The following is a 15,448-nucleotide window of genomic DNA, read 5'->3' on the forward strand; positions in this document are numbered from 1 at the left end:
AAATTACTAATGTGCACAAGACAATCTCCATTTCCTCATTCACTGTTCTACAACATAACCACAGCTTACTATGTACTTCCTCTAGGAAACCTCCTGGGTTTAACTCAATCCTTTTAATCATCATACACAGCCAGGCAGGAGGATGGTGCTCTGGACAACAAAAAGAATTTAGTATCTTGCTAAAAATTAGTATACAAATTTAACTTACCTTCAGAGAATACTTACAGTTTAATTTGAAATGATTATAGAAACAAAGCAGTAAATAACATGCTTCCATTTCTCTTGGGAAAAACAACTTTTCTTACAAACAGGTGGAATTTCCTACCTGTTTTCTTTGCCATTCTGAATCACTGAGTGTCTATCAGCTGTAGTTCTCTCACTGCAAACGTAAGTATTTCGCCGTGTCATTCCACCAGATGCTGTGTTACTCTATAAAAAAGGGCATTTTTGTCTTAATTTGGTAAATACAGTACTATGAGAAAAAATGAACTTATCTACATAAATAGGAATACCAGTCTTCTATTTACTTATTTTTTGAGGCAAGGTCTTACGCTGTCACCCAGGCTGGAGGGCAGTGGAGCAATCTTGGCTCTGCCTCCCAGGATCAAGCAATCCTCCCACCACGGCCTCCCAAGTAGCTGCGAATACAGGCATGTGCCACCATGTTTGGCTAATTTTTTTTTTTTGAGACGGAGTCTTGCTCTGTCGCCATGCTGGAACGCAGTGGTACGATCTTGGCTCACTGCAACCTCCCCCTCCCGGGTTCAAGTGATTCTCCTGCCTCTGCCTCCTGAGATGCCCAGCCTGACAACCTAATTTTAAAATGGGCACCTTCAATAGACATTTCTTTAAAAAAGCTATACAATGGCAGGGCGCGGTGGCTCACGCCTGTAATCCCAATACTTTGGGAGGCCAAGATGGGCGGATCTCCTGAGATGAGGAGTTCCAGATCAGCCTGACCAACATGGAGAAACCCCGTCTCTGCTAAAAATACAAAATTAGCTGGGCGTGGTGGTATATGCCTGTAATCCCAGCTACTCAGGAGGCTGAAGTAGGAGAATAACTTGAACCTGGGAGGCGGAGGTCGCGGTGAGCCAAGATCGTACCATTGCACTCCAGCCTGGGCAACAAGAGCGAAATGCAGTCTCAAACAAAACAAAACAAAACAAAACCAAGCTATACATATGGCCAAGAAGCACATGAAAAGATTCCCAATATCATTGGTCATTAAAGAAATGCAAATCAAAACCATGAGGTACTTCTTCATACCTACTAGGAAAGCTTTAAATAATAAAATAATAATAATTATTAATTGTTGGCAAGAATGTGAAGAAAACAGAGACTCTCACTATTGCTGGATAAAATGGTACAGTTGTGAGGAAAACCGTTTGGCAGTTTACCAAAAAATGAAACATGGAGTTACCATATGACTCAACAATTTTATTCTTAGATATATACCCAAGAAAAATGAAAACACAGGCAGGTGCAGCGGCTAATGGCTGTAATCCCAGCACTTTGGAAGGCTAAGGCGGGAGGACTGCTTGAGCCTAGGAGTTTGAGACCAGCCTGGCTGGGCTACACAGGGAGATCTCATCTCTACCACAGCAAACAGAAAAAATAAGCCAGGCATGGTGACGCATGCCTGTGGTTATCAACTATTTGGGAGGCTGAGGTGGGAGGATCACTTGGGTCTGGGAGGTCAAAGTTGCAATGAGCCGTATTTGCACCACTGTACTCTAGCCTAGGTGACAGAGCAAGACCTTGTCTCTTCCTCAAGAAAGAAAAAGAAATTAAAACAAGACCACATAGAAATTTGTACACAATTGTTTATAGTAACATTATTCATTTTAACGAATACATGGAAATAATATAAATGTCCATCAACAGATGAACAGTTAAATTGTGGCATATACACAGAATGGAATATTACCCCCAAAAGAAACAAAGTACTAATGCATGCTACAAGCCAGGTATGGTGGCTCACGCCTGTAATCCCAGCACTTTGGGAGGCTGATGCGGGTGCATCACCTGAGGTCGGGAGTTTGAGACCAGACTGACCAACATGGAGAAACCCCATCTGTACTAAAAATATAAAATTAGCCAGGAATGGTGGCGCACGCCTGTAATCCCAGCTACTCAGGAGGCTGAGGCAGGAGAATCGCTTGAACCCAGGAGGCGGAGTTTGCGGTGAGCCAAGATCGTGCCATTGCACTCTAGGCAACAGGACTGAAATTCCATCTCAAAAAAAAAAAAAAAGAAAAAAATACATGCTACAACTTGGATGAATCGTGAAAACACTATGCTGAGTTAAAGAAAGAAGCAGACACAAAAGGACACATGTGAAATGATTCCATTTATGTAAAATATTCAGAACAGGCAAATCCACAGAGACAGAACACAGACTGGTGGTTGCCAGGGCATGAGGGGACGGGACGGGAGGGGAAGGGAACGGAGGAATGGAAAATGATTACCTAAGAGATACAGGTGTTCTTTTTTTTCTTTTCTTTTTTGAGATGCAGCCTTGCTCTTTCACCCAGGCTGGAGTGCAGTGGCGCCATCTTGGCTCACTGCAACCTCCACCTCCCAGGTTCAATTGATTCTCCTGCCTCAGCCTCCCGAGCAGCTGGGATTGCAGGCGCCTGCCACCATGCCTAGCTACTTTTTGTATTTTTAGTAGAAATGGGGTTTCACCATGATGGCCAGGCTGGTCTCAAACGCCAGACCTTGTGATGTGCCTGCTTTGGCCTCCTAAAGTGCTGGGATTACAGGTGTGAGTCACCGTGCCCTTTCTTCCTTCCTTCCTTTCTTTTTTTTTTAAAGACAGGGTCTTGCTCTGTTGCTCAGGCTGGAATATGGTGGTATGACCAAGACTCACTGCAGCCTCAACCTCCTGGGCTGAAACAATCTTCCCACCTAAGCCTCTCAAGCAGCTGGCACTACAGGTGCGCATCATCATGCTCAGCTATTTTCTTTTTAAATTTTTTCGTAGAGATGAGGTCTCACTTTGGTGCCCAGGCTGATCTCAGGTTCTTGGGTTCAAGTGATCCTCCCACCTCAGCCTCCCAAAGCGCTGGGATTATAGGGGTGAGCCACTGTGCCCAGCCTAAACAGATGCTCCTTCTGGGGAGCTGAAAAAGTTCTGAAACTAAAGAGAGGTGCTGGTTGCACAATACTGTGAGTGTACCAAATGCCACCAAATTAGCCACTTTAAAATGGTTAATCATTGTCATGTGGATTCACATGAATTTAACTTCCAAAATAAAAAACTAAAAAGCAAGGAATAAATCACAGCTATGGACATTTTTTAAATTTTTTGATATGGAGTCTTGCTCTGTTACCCAGGCTGGAGCGCAATGACATAATCCCAGCTCACTGCAACCTCCACCTCCTGGGTTCAAGCAATTCTCTTGCCTCAGCCTCCTGAGTAGCTAGGATTATAGAAGCACACCACCAAATCTGGCTAATTTTTGTATTTTTAGTAGAGACGGGATTTCACCATGTTGGCCAGGCTGGTCTCGAACTCCTGACCTCAAATGATCTGCCTGTTTCGGCCTCCCAAAGTGCAAGGATTACAGCCACTGTGCCCAGCCATAGCTATGGAATTGTATCAGATAATTTTTAAACAAAGATAAAGCAGTCACTTTTACTAGAGCATGAGCAGACCATGTACAGAGGAATCCCGAAGATTCACGGGAGAAAATAATAATGTTGTTAACTACCTTTTTTCCTTTGTAAGTAATTTAGTGTGGGTGGACTCATTATACTCATGATTGACTTGCAGAAGGGCAGCGTGCAGACAAGAGCAAAGGGGAAGGGAGGTCATGAAGGCAGGGAACAACGCCCTCACCTTCTCTGGTAACTGTCCATAAACATTGGAGACTGAATTGTAACTGCAGGAGTATGGAAACAACAATCCTATTTTATGGCATTTGGAAGCCAAAATAAACTTTTTACACAGGGTTTATTCCGACTAAGCATAAGGTCAGAGGACGAAACACGCAAAGCCCCTTGGGTCCTTTATGCACCCAGTTCAGGATGGAACAATGAAGGGCTTTCAAAGAGAGGAACAGGGCTTCTCCATAGTCTCCTTAGTCCAGGGTTTTTCTGGAGTTGGAGGCAGGGCTGCATCATTGTTAATTCTGTAGGGAAAAATGTGCTCACAGAATAATCTTAAGATTGTTGACTTCTCTGCAAGTTATTTAACAGGTTAGATAGAACACACTTCAATACACAGAAAAAAGTTTCTGAAGCTGAATGGATGCAATTTAATGTAGTAAATATTATCTATTTACTGGGGAGATTTTGTTACAGGTAGGGATTAAGAGCTGGATTCAGGTTGGCAGTGTAATTTTAGGCAATTACCCAACTTTTTTTCACCTTAAAATGTAGCTAATCCATGAAAAAGCACTTAGCATGGTCCTTGGCACATGGTAAGAACTCAGCCAACACTCTTCATCATTAGAGCCTTTTTAAGACTCAGTGTGAACACCACATCTTTGGGGCACTGGCAGTCAGACCTCCCCGTGTATGCACAGTAGGCTTCTGTCAGCACTGTCATTGTTTTCATTCACTTCCTGTTAGACCGTGAGGTCTTTCCATGTCTCAGCACCTGACAAGCTAAGGTTCAGCAGGTGTCTGTGAAATAACTGGAACCAGCCCTTGAAATAAAGGACCTATCACCATCTAGTGTCTATGGTGGGTGTATATGCTCTGAATGCGTCCCCTCCAAAATTCATGTTAAAGCTTTATCTCCTATAGGAGAAAACAGTATTTGGAGGTGAGTCTTTTAGGTGTTTAGGCCATGAGGGCTCCGCCTTCATGAATGGATTCGTGTCTTTTTTTTTTGAGAAGGAGTCTTGCTCTGTTGTCAGGCTAGAGTGCAGTGGCGCGATCTTGGCTCACCGTAACCTCTGACTCCCGAGTTCAAGCAATTCTCTGCCTCAGCCTCCTGAGTAGCTGGGATTACAGGCATCCGCCACCATGCCCGGTTAATTTTTGTATTTTTAGTAGAGATGGGGTTTCACCATCTTGGCCAGGCTGCTCTTGAACTCCTGACCTCTTGAACTCCACCCACCTTGGCCTCCCAAAGTGCTGGGATTACAGATGTGGGCCACCGCTCCCGGCCGGATTAGTGTCCTATAAAAGGCTTGAGGGGTGAGTTCACCCCTTCTCTCCCTTCAGCCACATAAGAACACAGCATTCGTCTCCTCTGGAGGACGCCAGCACCAAGGCACCATCTTGGAAGCAGAGAACAGGGCCCTTGCCAGACACGGAACTTGCTGGTGCCTTTATCTTGGACTTCTCAGCCTCCAGAATTGTAAGAAATCAATGTCTTTTCTTTATACATTAGCCAATATCAGGTATTTTGTTACAGCAGCAGGAATGAACTAAAAGAGTGTCAACAACAAATACCTACAATGCAGCAGGTAGGATTTCTATAGGTTAAGATTGGGCATGGTTGTCTAGTGGAGAGGGCATTCCAGGCACGGGAGACCACAGGAGTAAAATGAACACCTGGTATCCAGCCAGTTCCAACCCTACCACCCTAAGACCACTCTACAGTTCAACAACACTTACACTAGGGACAGTGGAGCTTTTCTTGCGTTCAGGAATATCCGCCTTATTGGGATTACTTGCATTCCCAAGCATGGGACTGGCTGGAGCAATTCCCTTTCCTCCAACAGCACTGCCACTTGATTTCCGGGAGGAAATTCCATCTTCTTTGAGGTCACTATCTGCAGTGCTGGTCTGACTCCTTTTCGGATACGCCACAACAGAAGGAATAGCTGGTCCAGCTAAAATAAAGAGTTCACTTTTTAAATGACTGAATATAGTTTCAAGTTTTATTTTGTGACAGTAACTGTATTTTCTAAGATCATCTAAGGTTGCTATTCACCTAAAAAAATGTAAAACAGTAAAATCCTCTAAGATGTTTCCCACTTATATCTAATGTTTGCCTTATGCAATGAATTCAATATTGAAATTTCACTTAATACCCCAAACTTTCTACTTAAAATATAGTAAGTGTTTAGAGTTGTCCTTTGGAAAAACATCTTAAGGTGGTGGTACTGTATAGATTCAAACTAATTAGATGCACACATAACAAGCAGAATCAACCAGTTCATCTTGCACATCTGAGTGAATTACATCCTCTTTTTGTAGGAGAGATGCCATCACCTTTTGGAAGAGAAAAGTATCGATTTTATGGGCTACTTCTTTTGAAGTTTTATCTTGGATCTTTTTAAAAGCGCTCATAATCTTCTAGATAAACAGGAGTTTACTACTGATTTACTTTCAAACTTTTATTTGTATTTAGAAAATATAAAACCTTTTAAGATTTGAGATTCTGAAGAGAAACAGACATTGATCTAATCCACTGACCTCGTTCAGATTTCCCCAGTTTCACTTGTACTAATTTGTAAGTCTGTGTATTTCATTCTATACCCTTTCATTACATGTTCAGATTCATGTGGTCACCACCAGTCAAGACACTGAACATTTCCATCTCAAAGACCCTGTTGACTACCCTTTCATAGCCACAGCCACTTCCCTCTTACTTTAACTCCCTTTTGCTAAACGCCTGCAACCACTAACCTGCTCGTCATCTATAGAATTCTGTCATTTCAAGAATGTTACGTGAATGGGCATCCATGGAATGTAACATTTTGTGTACTTTCACCCAGTATAATTCCCTTGAGATCCGAGTTGTGTACATCATAGTTTGTTCCTATTTTTTTTTTTCCCCCAGACGGAGTCTCGGTCTGTGGCTGTGGAGTGCAATGGCGCGATCTCGGCTCCCTGCAACCTCCGCCTCCCGGGTTTAAGCGATTCTCTTGCCTCAGTCTCCCGAGTAGCTGGGACTACAGGCTCCCACCACCACGCCCAGCTAATTTTTTGTATTTTTAGTAGAGACGGGGTTTCACCATGTTGGCCAGGATGGTCTCAATCTCTTGACCTCATGATCAGCCCGCCTCAACCTCTCAAAGTGCTAGGATTACAGGCGTGAGCCACCACACCAGGCCTGTTCCTTTTTATTGTGAGTAGTAGTCCACGGTATGGATGTGTCACACAGAAATTTCTTTTTCTTTTCTTTTCTTTCTTTTTTTTTTTTTTTTTGAGATGGAGTCTCGCTCTGTTGCCCAGGCTGGAGTGCAGTGGCACAATCTTGGCTCACTACAAGCTCCATCTCCCGGGTTCATGCCATTCTCCTGCCTCAGCCTCCCGAGTAGCTAGGACTACAGGCACCCTCCCCCAAGCCCGGCTAATTTTGTTTTTGTATTTTTAGTAGAGATAGGGTTTCACCGTGTTAGTCAGGATGTTCTTGATCTCCTGACCTCGTGATCCACCTACCTCGGCCTCCCAAAGTGTTGGGATTATAGGTGTGAGCCACCGCAACCGGCCAGAAATTTCATTTTTATGTAATCAAATTTGTAAGTCTTTTATTTCATGGGTCTGGTGTTTGGGGTGACAGAAACACCTTCACCAGTCCAAGTTATAAAGCAAATAATCCCATGTTTTCTTTCAATATTTCTGGAGTTTTATTTTTTATATTTGTATCTTAACTCCAATTGGAATTCATCCTTGTATAAGACGTGAGAAACTGATCCAAATTAATTTTTTTTGAGAACTACCAAACTGCCCCAATACCACTCATTGATTGGTAAACAGTGATTTTTTTTTTCCATTTTTTAAAAAACAAGCTAAAGAACCCCTTGAAAGTCAGATGAAGATCACCATTCACAGAAAAAGTGTATACACACATATGGGGTGTTCACACGTGGGTCTCAAATTAGGAAGGACAGCTACAAATTACATTGTGGCTTTAGAGAAGAAGCAGGCACCCATGCAGAGGTCAACATCCATAGGCAGAGAGAAAGGAAGGGAGAGGTGAGATGAGGCAGGATGAGGTGAAAGCTGGCCTGGCTATACAGGCTTGCCTGCCTTCAGAAATTCCAAGAAAGATGAGGATTATGAAAAAGCTACTCTAGTGAGGTGCTTCAGTGGAGAAAACCAAAGGGCTGGGACCAGGAGGCTTGAGCTCTGCCCCAGGTGTTTCTCATTTACTATGTAACCTTGGGAGACTTGGTAATCTCTCTTGGTCTATTTCTTTAGAGATAAAACAAGAGGTTTGGTGAGTGTACAATACCATGTCTAAAGCTCTTTTTATCTCTAAAATTGAGCTGGGGGAGAAAAAGGCACTAATAATCTGGATAAAATCTATGTGCTTAAGGAAGAACTAACTTACTAACATATTCCTTAGAGAAATGTGAAAATCCTGTTGTTAGGTTTCTTCTAGGATTTAGGGACCATTTAAAGCAGACGGTTTCAGGGCATTTAATTGCCATGTGGTCCATAGGCACTAGAAACCCCCTTGTTAGTGACTAACATGAACACAAAAAAGGCAGACCTAGATCAACACGTCACCTACAAATGCTAGGAGCATAAGTCCTGATGTCAGAATGAGTCCTGAGCTACAGCAGGCACTGTAGATGGTTTACTAGTGATATTAGTACACTGTTGCTTCAGTCTAAACCATGTAGAAAGGCAGGCAACGGAAGGAAAAGAAACGGAAATCAAGCCAGAAGTCATTATTTTTAGTACAAAATCAAAGACTGTCCACACCTACAATGCTCTGTGCAGTCCTAAGTGTCAAATCTCAAGATGAAAGCATTAAGATGGAAAATGTCCAGAGAAGAGAAATAAAATGAGGCCGAGCACAGTGGCTCATGCCTGTAATTCCAGCACTTTGGGAGGCCGAGGCGGATGGATCATCTGAGTTCAGGAGTTTGGGACCAGCCTGGCCAAATGTGGTGAAATCCTGTCCCTACTAAAAATAAAAAAATTAGCCAGGCACTGTGGTGCAGGCCTGTAGTCCCAGCTACTCGGGAGGCTGAGGCAGGAGAATTGCTTGAAACCAGGAGGCGGAGGTTGCAGTGAGCCCAGATCACACCATTGCACCCCAGCCGGGGGGACGGGAGTAAATCCCATCTAAAAAAAAAAAAAGAAAAAAAAAAAAGAAAAAAAAAGAAATAGATTTGGTTCCTGCATCCTGGAATAGTAGAATTAAAGGAAGTATCTGCAATGTTAACATTATAGTTATGGGCGAGTAAACACACATGCTAGCCTCAGGACTCTGACACACAGGCTGCCTCGAAGGCAGAGCAACTGTAGAGCCTGGTAAGCCTATCCTTTGGGGGTCTTATGTCTCATAAAGGACTGGCTTCTAGGTGAAGTTTAAAAGGGAGGGTGGCTTAACCACAGCAAGAGTATGGATGAGAATGACAGTAAAACATTTAAACCAATTAAGGCAAAACTGAGGTTCCATATTCTCCAGGGCTGCTCTGTCCATTATGATAGTTACTGGCCACAACTGGCTATGTATATATACACACACTACACTTAAGTAAAAAAGAATTACTATCATTATTATTATTATTATTTTTGAGATGGAATCTCACTCTGTCACCAGGCTGGATAGAGTGCAGTGGCACGATCTTGGCTTACTGCAACCTCTGCCTCCCGGGTTCAAGCGATTCTCCCACCTCAGCCTCCTGAGTAGCTGGGATTACAGGCACATGCCACCATGCCCAGCTAATTTTTTTTATTTTTAGTTGAGATGGGGTTTCACCATGTTGGTCAGGCTGGTCTTGAACTCCTGACCTCATGATCCATACGTCTTGGCCTCCCAAGGTGCTGGAATTACAGGCGTGAGCCACCGCGTCCGGCCAGTAAAATTTTAAAAGGGTAAAAATCAGCCAGCCAGGCCAATTACAGGCTCAAACCTGTAATTCTAGCACTTTGGGAGGCCAAGGTGGGTGAATCATCTGAGGTCAGGAGTTCTAGACCAGCCTGGCCAACATGGTGAAATCCCGTCTCTATTAAAAATACAAAAATTGGCCAGGTGTGATGGTGTGTGCCTATAATCCCAGCACTTTGGGAGGCCAAGGTGAGTGGACTGCTTGAGCTCACAAGTTCAAGACCAGCCTGGCCAATATGGTGAAACCCTGTCTCTATTAAAAATACAAAAATTAGCCAGGCATGGTTGTGCACGCCTGTAATCCCAGCTACTCAGGAGGCTGAGCAGGAGAATCGCTGGAACCCAGGAGACGGAGGTTGCAGTGAGCCAAGATCACGCCACTGCACTCCAGCCTGGGCAACAGAGCCAGATTCCATCTCAAAAATAAATAAATAAATAAAAATTAAAAAAAAATAAAAATAAAAAGGGGAAAAATAATTTCCTCAGTTCAAGTACTTGATAGCCACAAGTGTCCAGTAGCTACTGGACTGGACAGCACAGATATACGAAACTGTAATGATCACAGAAAGTTCTACTGCACAGTGCTGCTCTACAAAGTAAATCCAATGCAGAGGTGAAGAGAGTAAATAGAACTATAGAGTAAGCGCTGGGCATGGTGGCTCATGCCTGTAATCCTAGCACTTTAGGAGGTTGAGGTGAGAGAATCACTTGAACTTGGGAGTTTGAGACCAGTTTGGGCAACATAGTGAGACCCCCCATCTCCATTAAAAAAAAAAAAAAAGAAAAACTACAGATTAAAGCTGAGGTTCTAGAATGGCAAGTGGAAAGGTTTCCACTCAACTAAGCTTTATCCAGCAAAAATCTACTGAATGTACAAAGAAGAACAGAGCCTTGAAGTAATATGTAATCATGGAAGCACCTGCAGGAACACTAAGAAAAAATGCTGGCCAGGCATGGTGGTTCATGCCTGTAATCCCAGCACTTTGGGAGGCCGAGGCGGGCAGATCACTTGAGGCCAGGAGCTGAACACCAGCCTGGCCAAATGTGGTGAAACCCCGTCTCTACTAAAAATAAGAAACTTAGCCAGGCATGGTGGTACATGCCTGTAGTCCCAGCTACTCGGGAGGCTGAGGCAGGAGAATTGCTTGAACTTGGGAGGTGGAGGCTGCAGTGAGCCAAAATTGTGCCACTGCACTCCAGCCTGGGCAACAGAGCGAGACTCTGTCTGAAAGAAAAAAAAAAAAAAAAGAAAAAAAAAAAGAAAAAAGGGAAGGAAGGAAGGAAGGAAATAAATAAATAAATAAATGAATGAATGAATGCATGCATGCATGCCAAGAAAGGACATCAAGCCAAGCTCTGAGCAAGAGAATTCTTCCCAGTGCTAGAAGACCTCTTGTCTGGACTCAAAGAGAAGGCACTGGGATACTCCAAAACTTACCATGGTCACTGTAGCGTCTTTGCTTCTGGCTTGAAGAAACACTTCTCTGCACTTTGTGGTGAGGAGACTGGCCAGTACTGTTGTTGAGATCACTGCTTGGCCTAACCTTAGCAAGTGAAAGATTGCTGCTAGAACTGGAATCACTAGCATCCAGCTAAGAGAAAATGAGAAAAACAGAGCAAACCACAACACGAACCCAAATGGTTTATTAGGAAGTTAAACTTTTCATTAACACAGACCTCTCAAAACCGTTCATTCAGAGAGAGGAGGAATCACAATGTACAAAAATGACAACCCTAAACTCAAGCAAAAGCAGTTTCCTGACTGCTAGAAAGACACTACAGGTAATGTATGTGTGATTTTCTTCCCAGGCTTTCTCAAATTTAACTTTAAATGCTCTATTTACTTCATCTGATGCTTTACGTCATTTCTAAGCTATTAATGACTATAGGTTAATTTATGAAAGACCAGGTTTATGACAATATCCATCTTTTTTTTTTTTTTTGAGACATAGTCTCACTCTGTCACCCAGGCTGGAGTGCAGTGGTGCGATCTTGGCTCACCGCAACCTCCGCCTCTCAGGGTCAAGTGGTTCTCCTGCCCCAGCCTCCCAAGTAGCTGGGATTACAGGTACGCACCAACACGCCCAGCTAATTTTCTGTTTGTTTTTGTTTGTTTTAGCAGAGACAGAGTTTCCCTATGTTGGCCAGTCTGGCCTTGAACTCCTGGTCTCAAGTGATCTGTCCACCTTGGCCTCCCAAAGTGCTGGGATTACAGGTGTGAGCCACCACACCTGGTCAATATCCATCATTAAGGGTTAAGTTAAAATAGCTTATAATAGTCATAGGATTTAGATTTGCTATTTGCAGGTAAATCTAAAAAATGATGTTATCAAATGTTACAAATATTCAAAAGACAAAAACTAAGAAAAGAGTTTATATAAACTAATAATTACATAAAGGGTATTTCAGCTCTTTCTCTCCGATTACTCTTACCTCTGAAGATTTTCTCCCCAATAACAAATATGTAGCTGTGATTTCATCATATTTCATTTTACTAAGAGATTCTTGAATTTCTTCTTGTGAATATCCCATTCCCACCATAATATCTAAAAGAAAGGCATAATACAGTTTATGTGTTTTGTTTGGGTAAGAAATCATCCTTTTTTTTTTTTGAGACAGAGTTTTGCTCTTGTTGCCCAGGATGGAGTGCAATGGCGTGATCTCGACTCACCGCAACCTCCACCTCCCAGATTCAAGCAATTCTCCTGCCTCAGCCTCCCAAGTAGCTGGGATTACAGGCATGCGCCACCACACTCGGCTAATTTTGTATTTTTAGTAGAGACGGGGTTTCTGCATGTTGGTCAGGCTGGTCTCGACCTCCTGACCTCAGGTGATCTGCCCACGTTGGCCTCCCAAAGTGCTGGGATTACAGGCATGAGCCACTGTGCCCAGCCAGAAATCATTCTTTTATAGGGTAAAGTAATTTTCATTTGACCTAAAAGATGACATATTACATACATTTTCTAACATAAATGGGCATTTGTTTCAGAGTTACTGGAAACTACAGGTAGTTACGTTCCTAAATATGACAGAACAGATAAACTGTTCATATAACTTGTGCTTAACTTTCCATTATTCACATTTTAGGCACAGACATGAGTCAAAACAGAAATGTGTTACTTAGACAAATACACATGAACATGCAGGCATGGAGTGATTACCTATTCTTTTTTGGTCTGAGATGTCTAGCTCTGGTTCAACGAATGGTTTGAGTTCATCTTCTTCATGCCCTGCATTGATCCACCTGTCCTTCATGATTTGCTAAAAAAGGTAAACTGTTCATTAGCAGAGTAAAATGAAATATTCTGATAACCATAATGTTTACAAAAATTTATTTTCAACATTTCATTGACTATTGTTCAAAACATAAACTCAAAAATATTTTTTTAAATGTTTTAATTCTTCCTTAAGAAGCTGCAGGATGTATCCAGTAGGGCATACAAATCAAGCAAAGATCTAAGGCCACTCTAAAGACTCTCCAAAGCTGTTGCTTGTTTCCACCTACATGATTACCTCTAGAGTGCCGCGTTTAATTGGATTTAGCACCAGGAAACGTTTGAGAAGGTTTTCACAGTCTGTAGACATGTAGAAGGGAATTCTGTATTTCCCTCTTAATACTCTCTCTCTCAGTTCCTTTGGGGAGGTAGAGAGGAAAGAAAACAAGTAAGTCAACCTTTTAGGTTTAGTTAACAAAGCATAACAAAAAACCCCCTGAAACCCTTCCACTGATATAATGTTAAGAATATTAAGCCATAGGCCAGGCGCGGTGGCTCAAGCCTGTAATCCCAGCACTTTGGGAGGCCGAGATGGGCAGATCACAAGGTCAGGAGATCGAGACCATCCTGGCTAACACGGTGAAACCCCGTCTCTACTAAAAAATACAAAAAACTAGCCAGGCGAGGTGGCGGGCGCCTGTAGTCCCAGCTGCTCGGGAGGCTGAGGCAGGAGAATGGTGTAAACCCGGGAGGCGGAGCTTCCAGTGAGCTGAGATCCGGCCACTGCACTCCAGCCTGGGCGACAGAGCGAGACTCCGTCTCAAAAACAACAACAACAACAACAACAAAATTAAGCCATATAATATTAGGACACTTCTTTTAGTTTAGTGAAGTATATGGGTGCAGCTTCTTATACCTTTAGGTTTTGTCCATCAAAGGGAAGTGAGCCACTGACTAGTGTGTATAAAATGACCCCCAGACTCCATACATCCACTTCTGGCCCGTCGTATTTCTTGCCCTGGAAGAGCTCAGGTGCTGCGTATGGAGGACTGCCACAAAACGTGTCGAGTTTACTGCCAACAGTAAATTCATTGCTAAAACCGAAATCTGCTATTTTAATGTTCATATCGGCATCTAACAATAGATTTTCAGCCTAGAGGGAAAACATGAAGACAAAAATGAAATTTAACCAAAATAGAATTAGAATTATGACAGGATTAGGCATTTCAGAAAAGTTTTCTGTAATGATGTAAAGTTACCTCTTAATGTGAAAACATTCTTTCTACAAAAACAGGAGACAAGTTAGAACTCCTTATTTTATAACAATAATAAACATGAAGTATAGATTAATTCTAGCACTAATTTAAACATCAATGTCCCAAGATCAGGAAAAATCCTGACAATTTTTTTTCAAATAATAATAATAATAATACGGGGGCCGGGCATGGTGGCTCATATCTATAATCCCAGCACTTTGGGAGGTCGAGGTGGCCGAATCATCTGAGGCCAGGAGTTTGAGACCAGCCTAGTCAACATGGTGAAACCCTGTCTTTACTAAAAATACAAAAATCAGCTGGGCGTGGTGGTACACACCTGTAATCCCAGCTACTCAGGAGGCTGAGGCAGGAGAACTACTTGAACCCGGGAGGGGGAGGTTGCAGTGAGCTGAGATCGTGCCACTGCACTCCAGCCTGAGCCACAGAGTGATACTCCATTTCAAAAACAAAAAACAAGAACAATATGGGGCAGGGGTAGGGGCAGGGCCAGGTACAGTGGCTCACTTGGGCCCAGGAGTTCGAGACCACCTTGGGCAATATAGTGAGACCCCTTCTCTACAAAAAAAAATAAAATAAAATTAGCTGGGTATGGTGGCACACATCTGTAATCCCAGCTACTTGGAAGGCTTATGTGGGAGGATCTCTTAAGCCTGGGAGTTTGAGGCTACAATGAGCTATGATTGTGCCACTGCACTCCAGCCTGGGTGACAGAGTAAAACCCTGTCTCAAAAAATACATAACTTTTTTTAAAAAGGGGCATTTCATAAAAACTGCTAAATAGCTATAAAATGGCTGTTAATGAGGAGGGGAGAATCCCAAACCTCATTCAAGAGTCAAATCACGGCTGGGTGCGGTGGTTCACGCCTGTAATCACAGCACTTCTGGAAGCTGAGGCGGGTGGATCACCTGAAGTCAGGAGTTCGAGACCAGTCTGGCCAACATGGTGAAGCCTCATCTCTACCAAAAATATAAAAAATTAGCCGGGTGTGGTGGTGGGCACCTGTAATCCCAGCTACTTGAGAGGCTGAGGCAGGAGAATCGCTTGAACGTGGGAGGTGGAGGTTGCAGTGAGCTGAGATTGCACCACTGCACTCCAGCCAGGGCGACAGAACAAGACTCCACCTCAAAAAAAAAAAGAGAGAGACAAATCACAGTCACTTTATTTTATTTTATTTTATTTCTTTTTGAGACGGAGTCTC

The 15,448-nt window shown here is 43.0% G+C and overlaps 1 protein-coding gene across 14 annotated transcripts in view; it reads right to left on the reverse strand.

Moving 5' to 3' along the window:
- Nucleotides 1-15,448, reverse strand: part of MARK3 (microtubule affinity regulating kinase 3) — a 115,371-nt gene that overhangs the window by 22,628 nt on the left and 77,295 nt on the right. For 12 of the 14 annotated variants that reach the window (XM_023205686.1, XM_023205684.1, XM_023205689.2 and 9 more), the window contains 7 exons: nt 13,889-14,125; nt 13,271-13,390; nt 12,919-13,018; nt 12,191-12,303; nt 11,196-11,349; nt 5,578-5,795; nt 326-429 (listed from right to left, as the gene is read on the reverse strand). In XM_023205686.1, the coding sequence (XP_023061454.1) occupies nt 326-429; nt 5,578-5,795; nt 11,196-11,349; nt 12,191-12,303; nt 12,919-13,018; nt 13,271-13,390; nt 13,889-14,125 (1,046 nt within the window). The remainder of the gene's footprint in view (nt 1-325; nt 430-5,577; nt 5,796-11,195; nt 11,350-12,190; nt 12,304-12,918; nt 13,019-13,270; nt 13,391-13,888; nt 14,126-15,448) is intronic. The other 2 variants (XM_023205687.1, XM_023205685.2) reach the window with 1 other exon arrangement.

This window comes from Piliocolobus tephrosceles, chromosome 6, assembly GCF_002776525.5.
Source record: "Piliocolobus tephrosceles isolate RC106 chromosome 6, ASM277652v3, whole genome shotgun sequence".
Lineage (NCBI taxonomy): Eukaryota > Metazoa > Chordata > Mammalia > Primates > Cercopithecidae > Piliocolobus > Piliocolobus tephrosceles.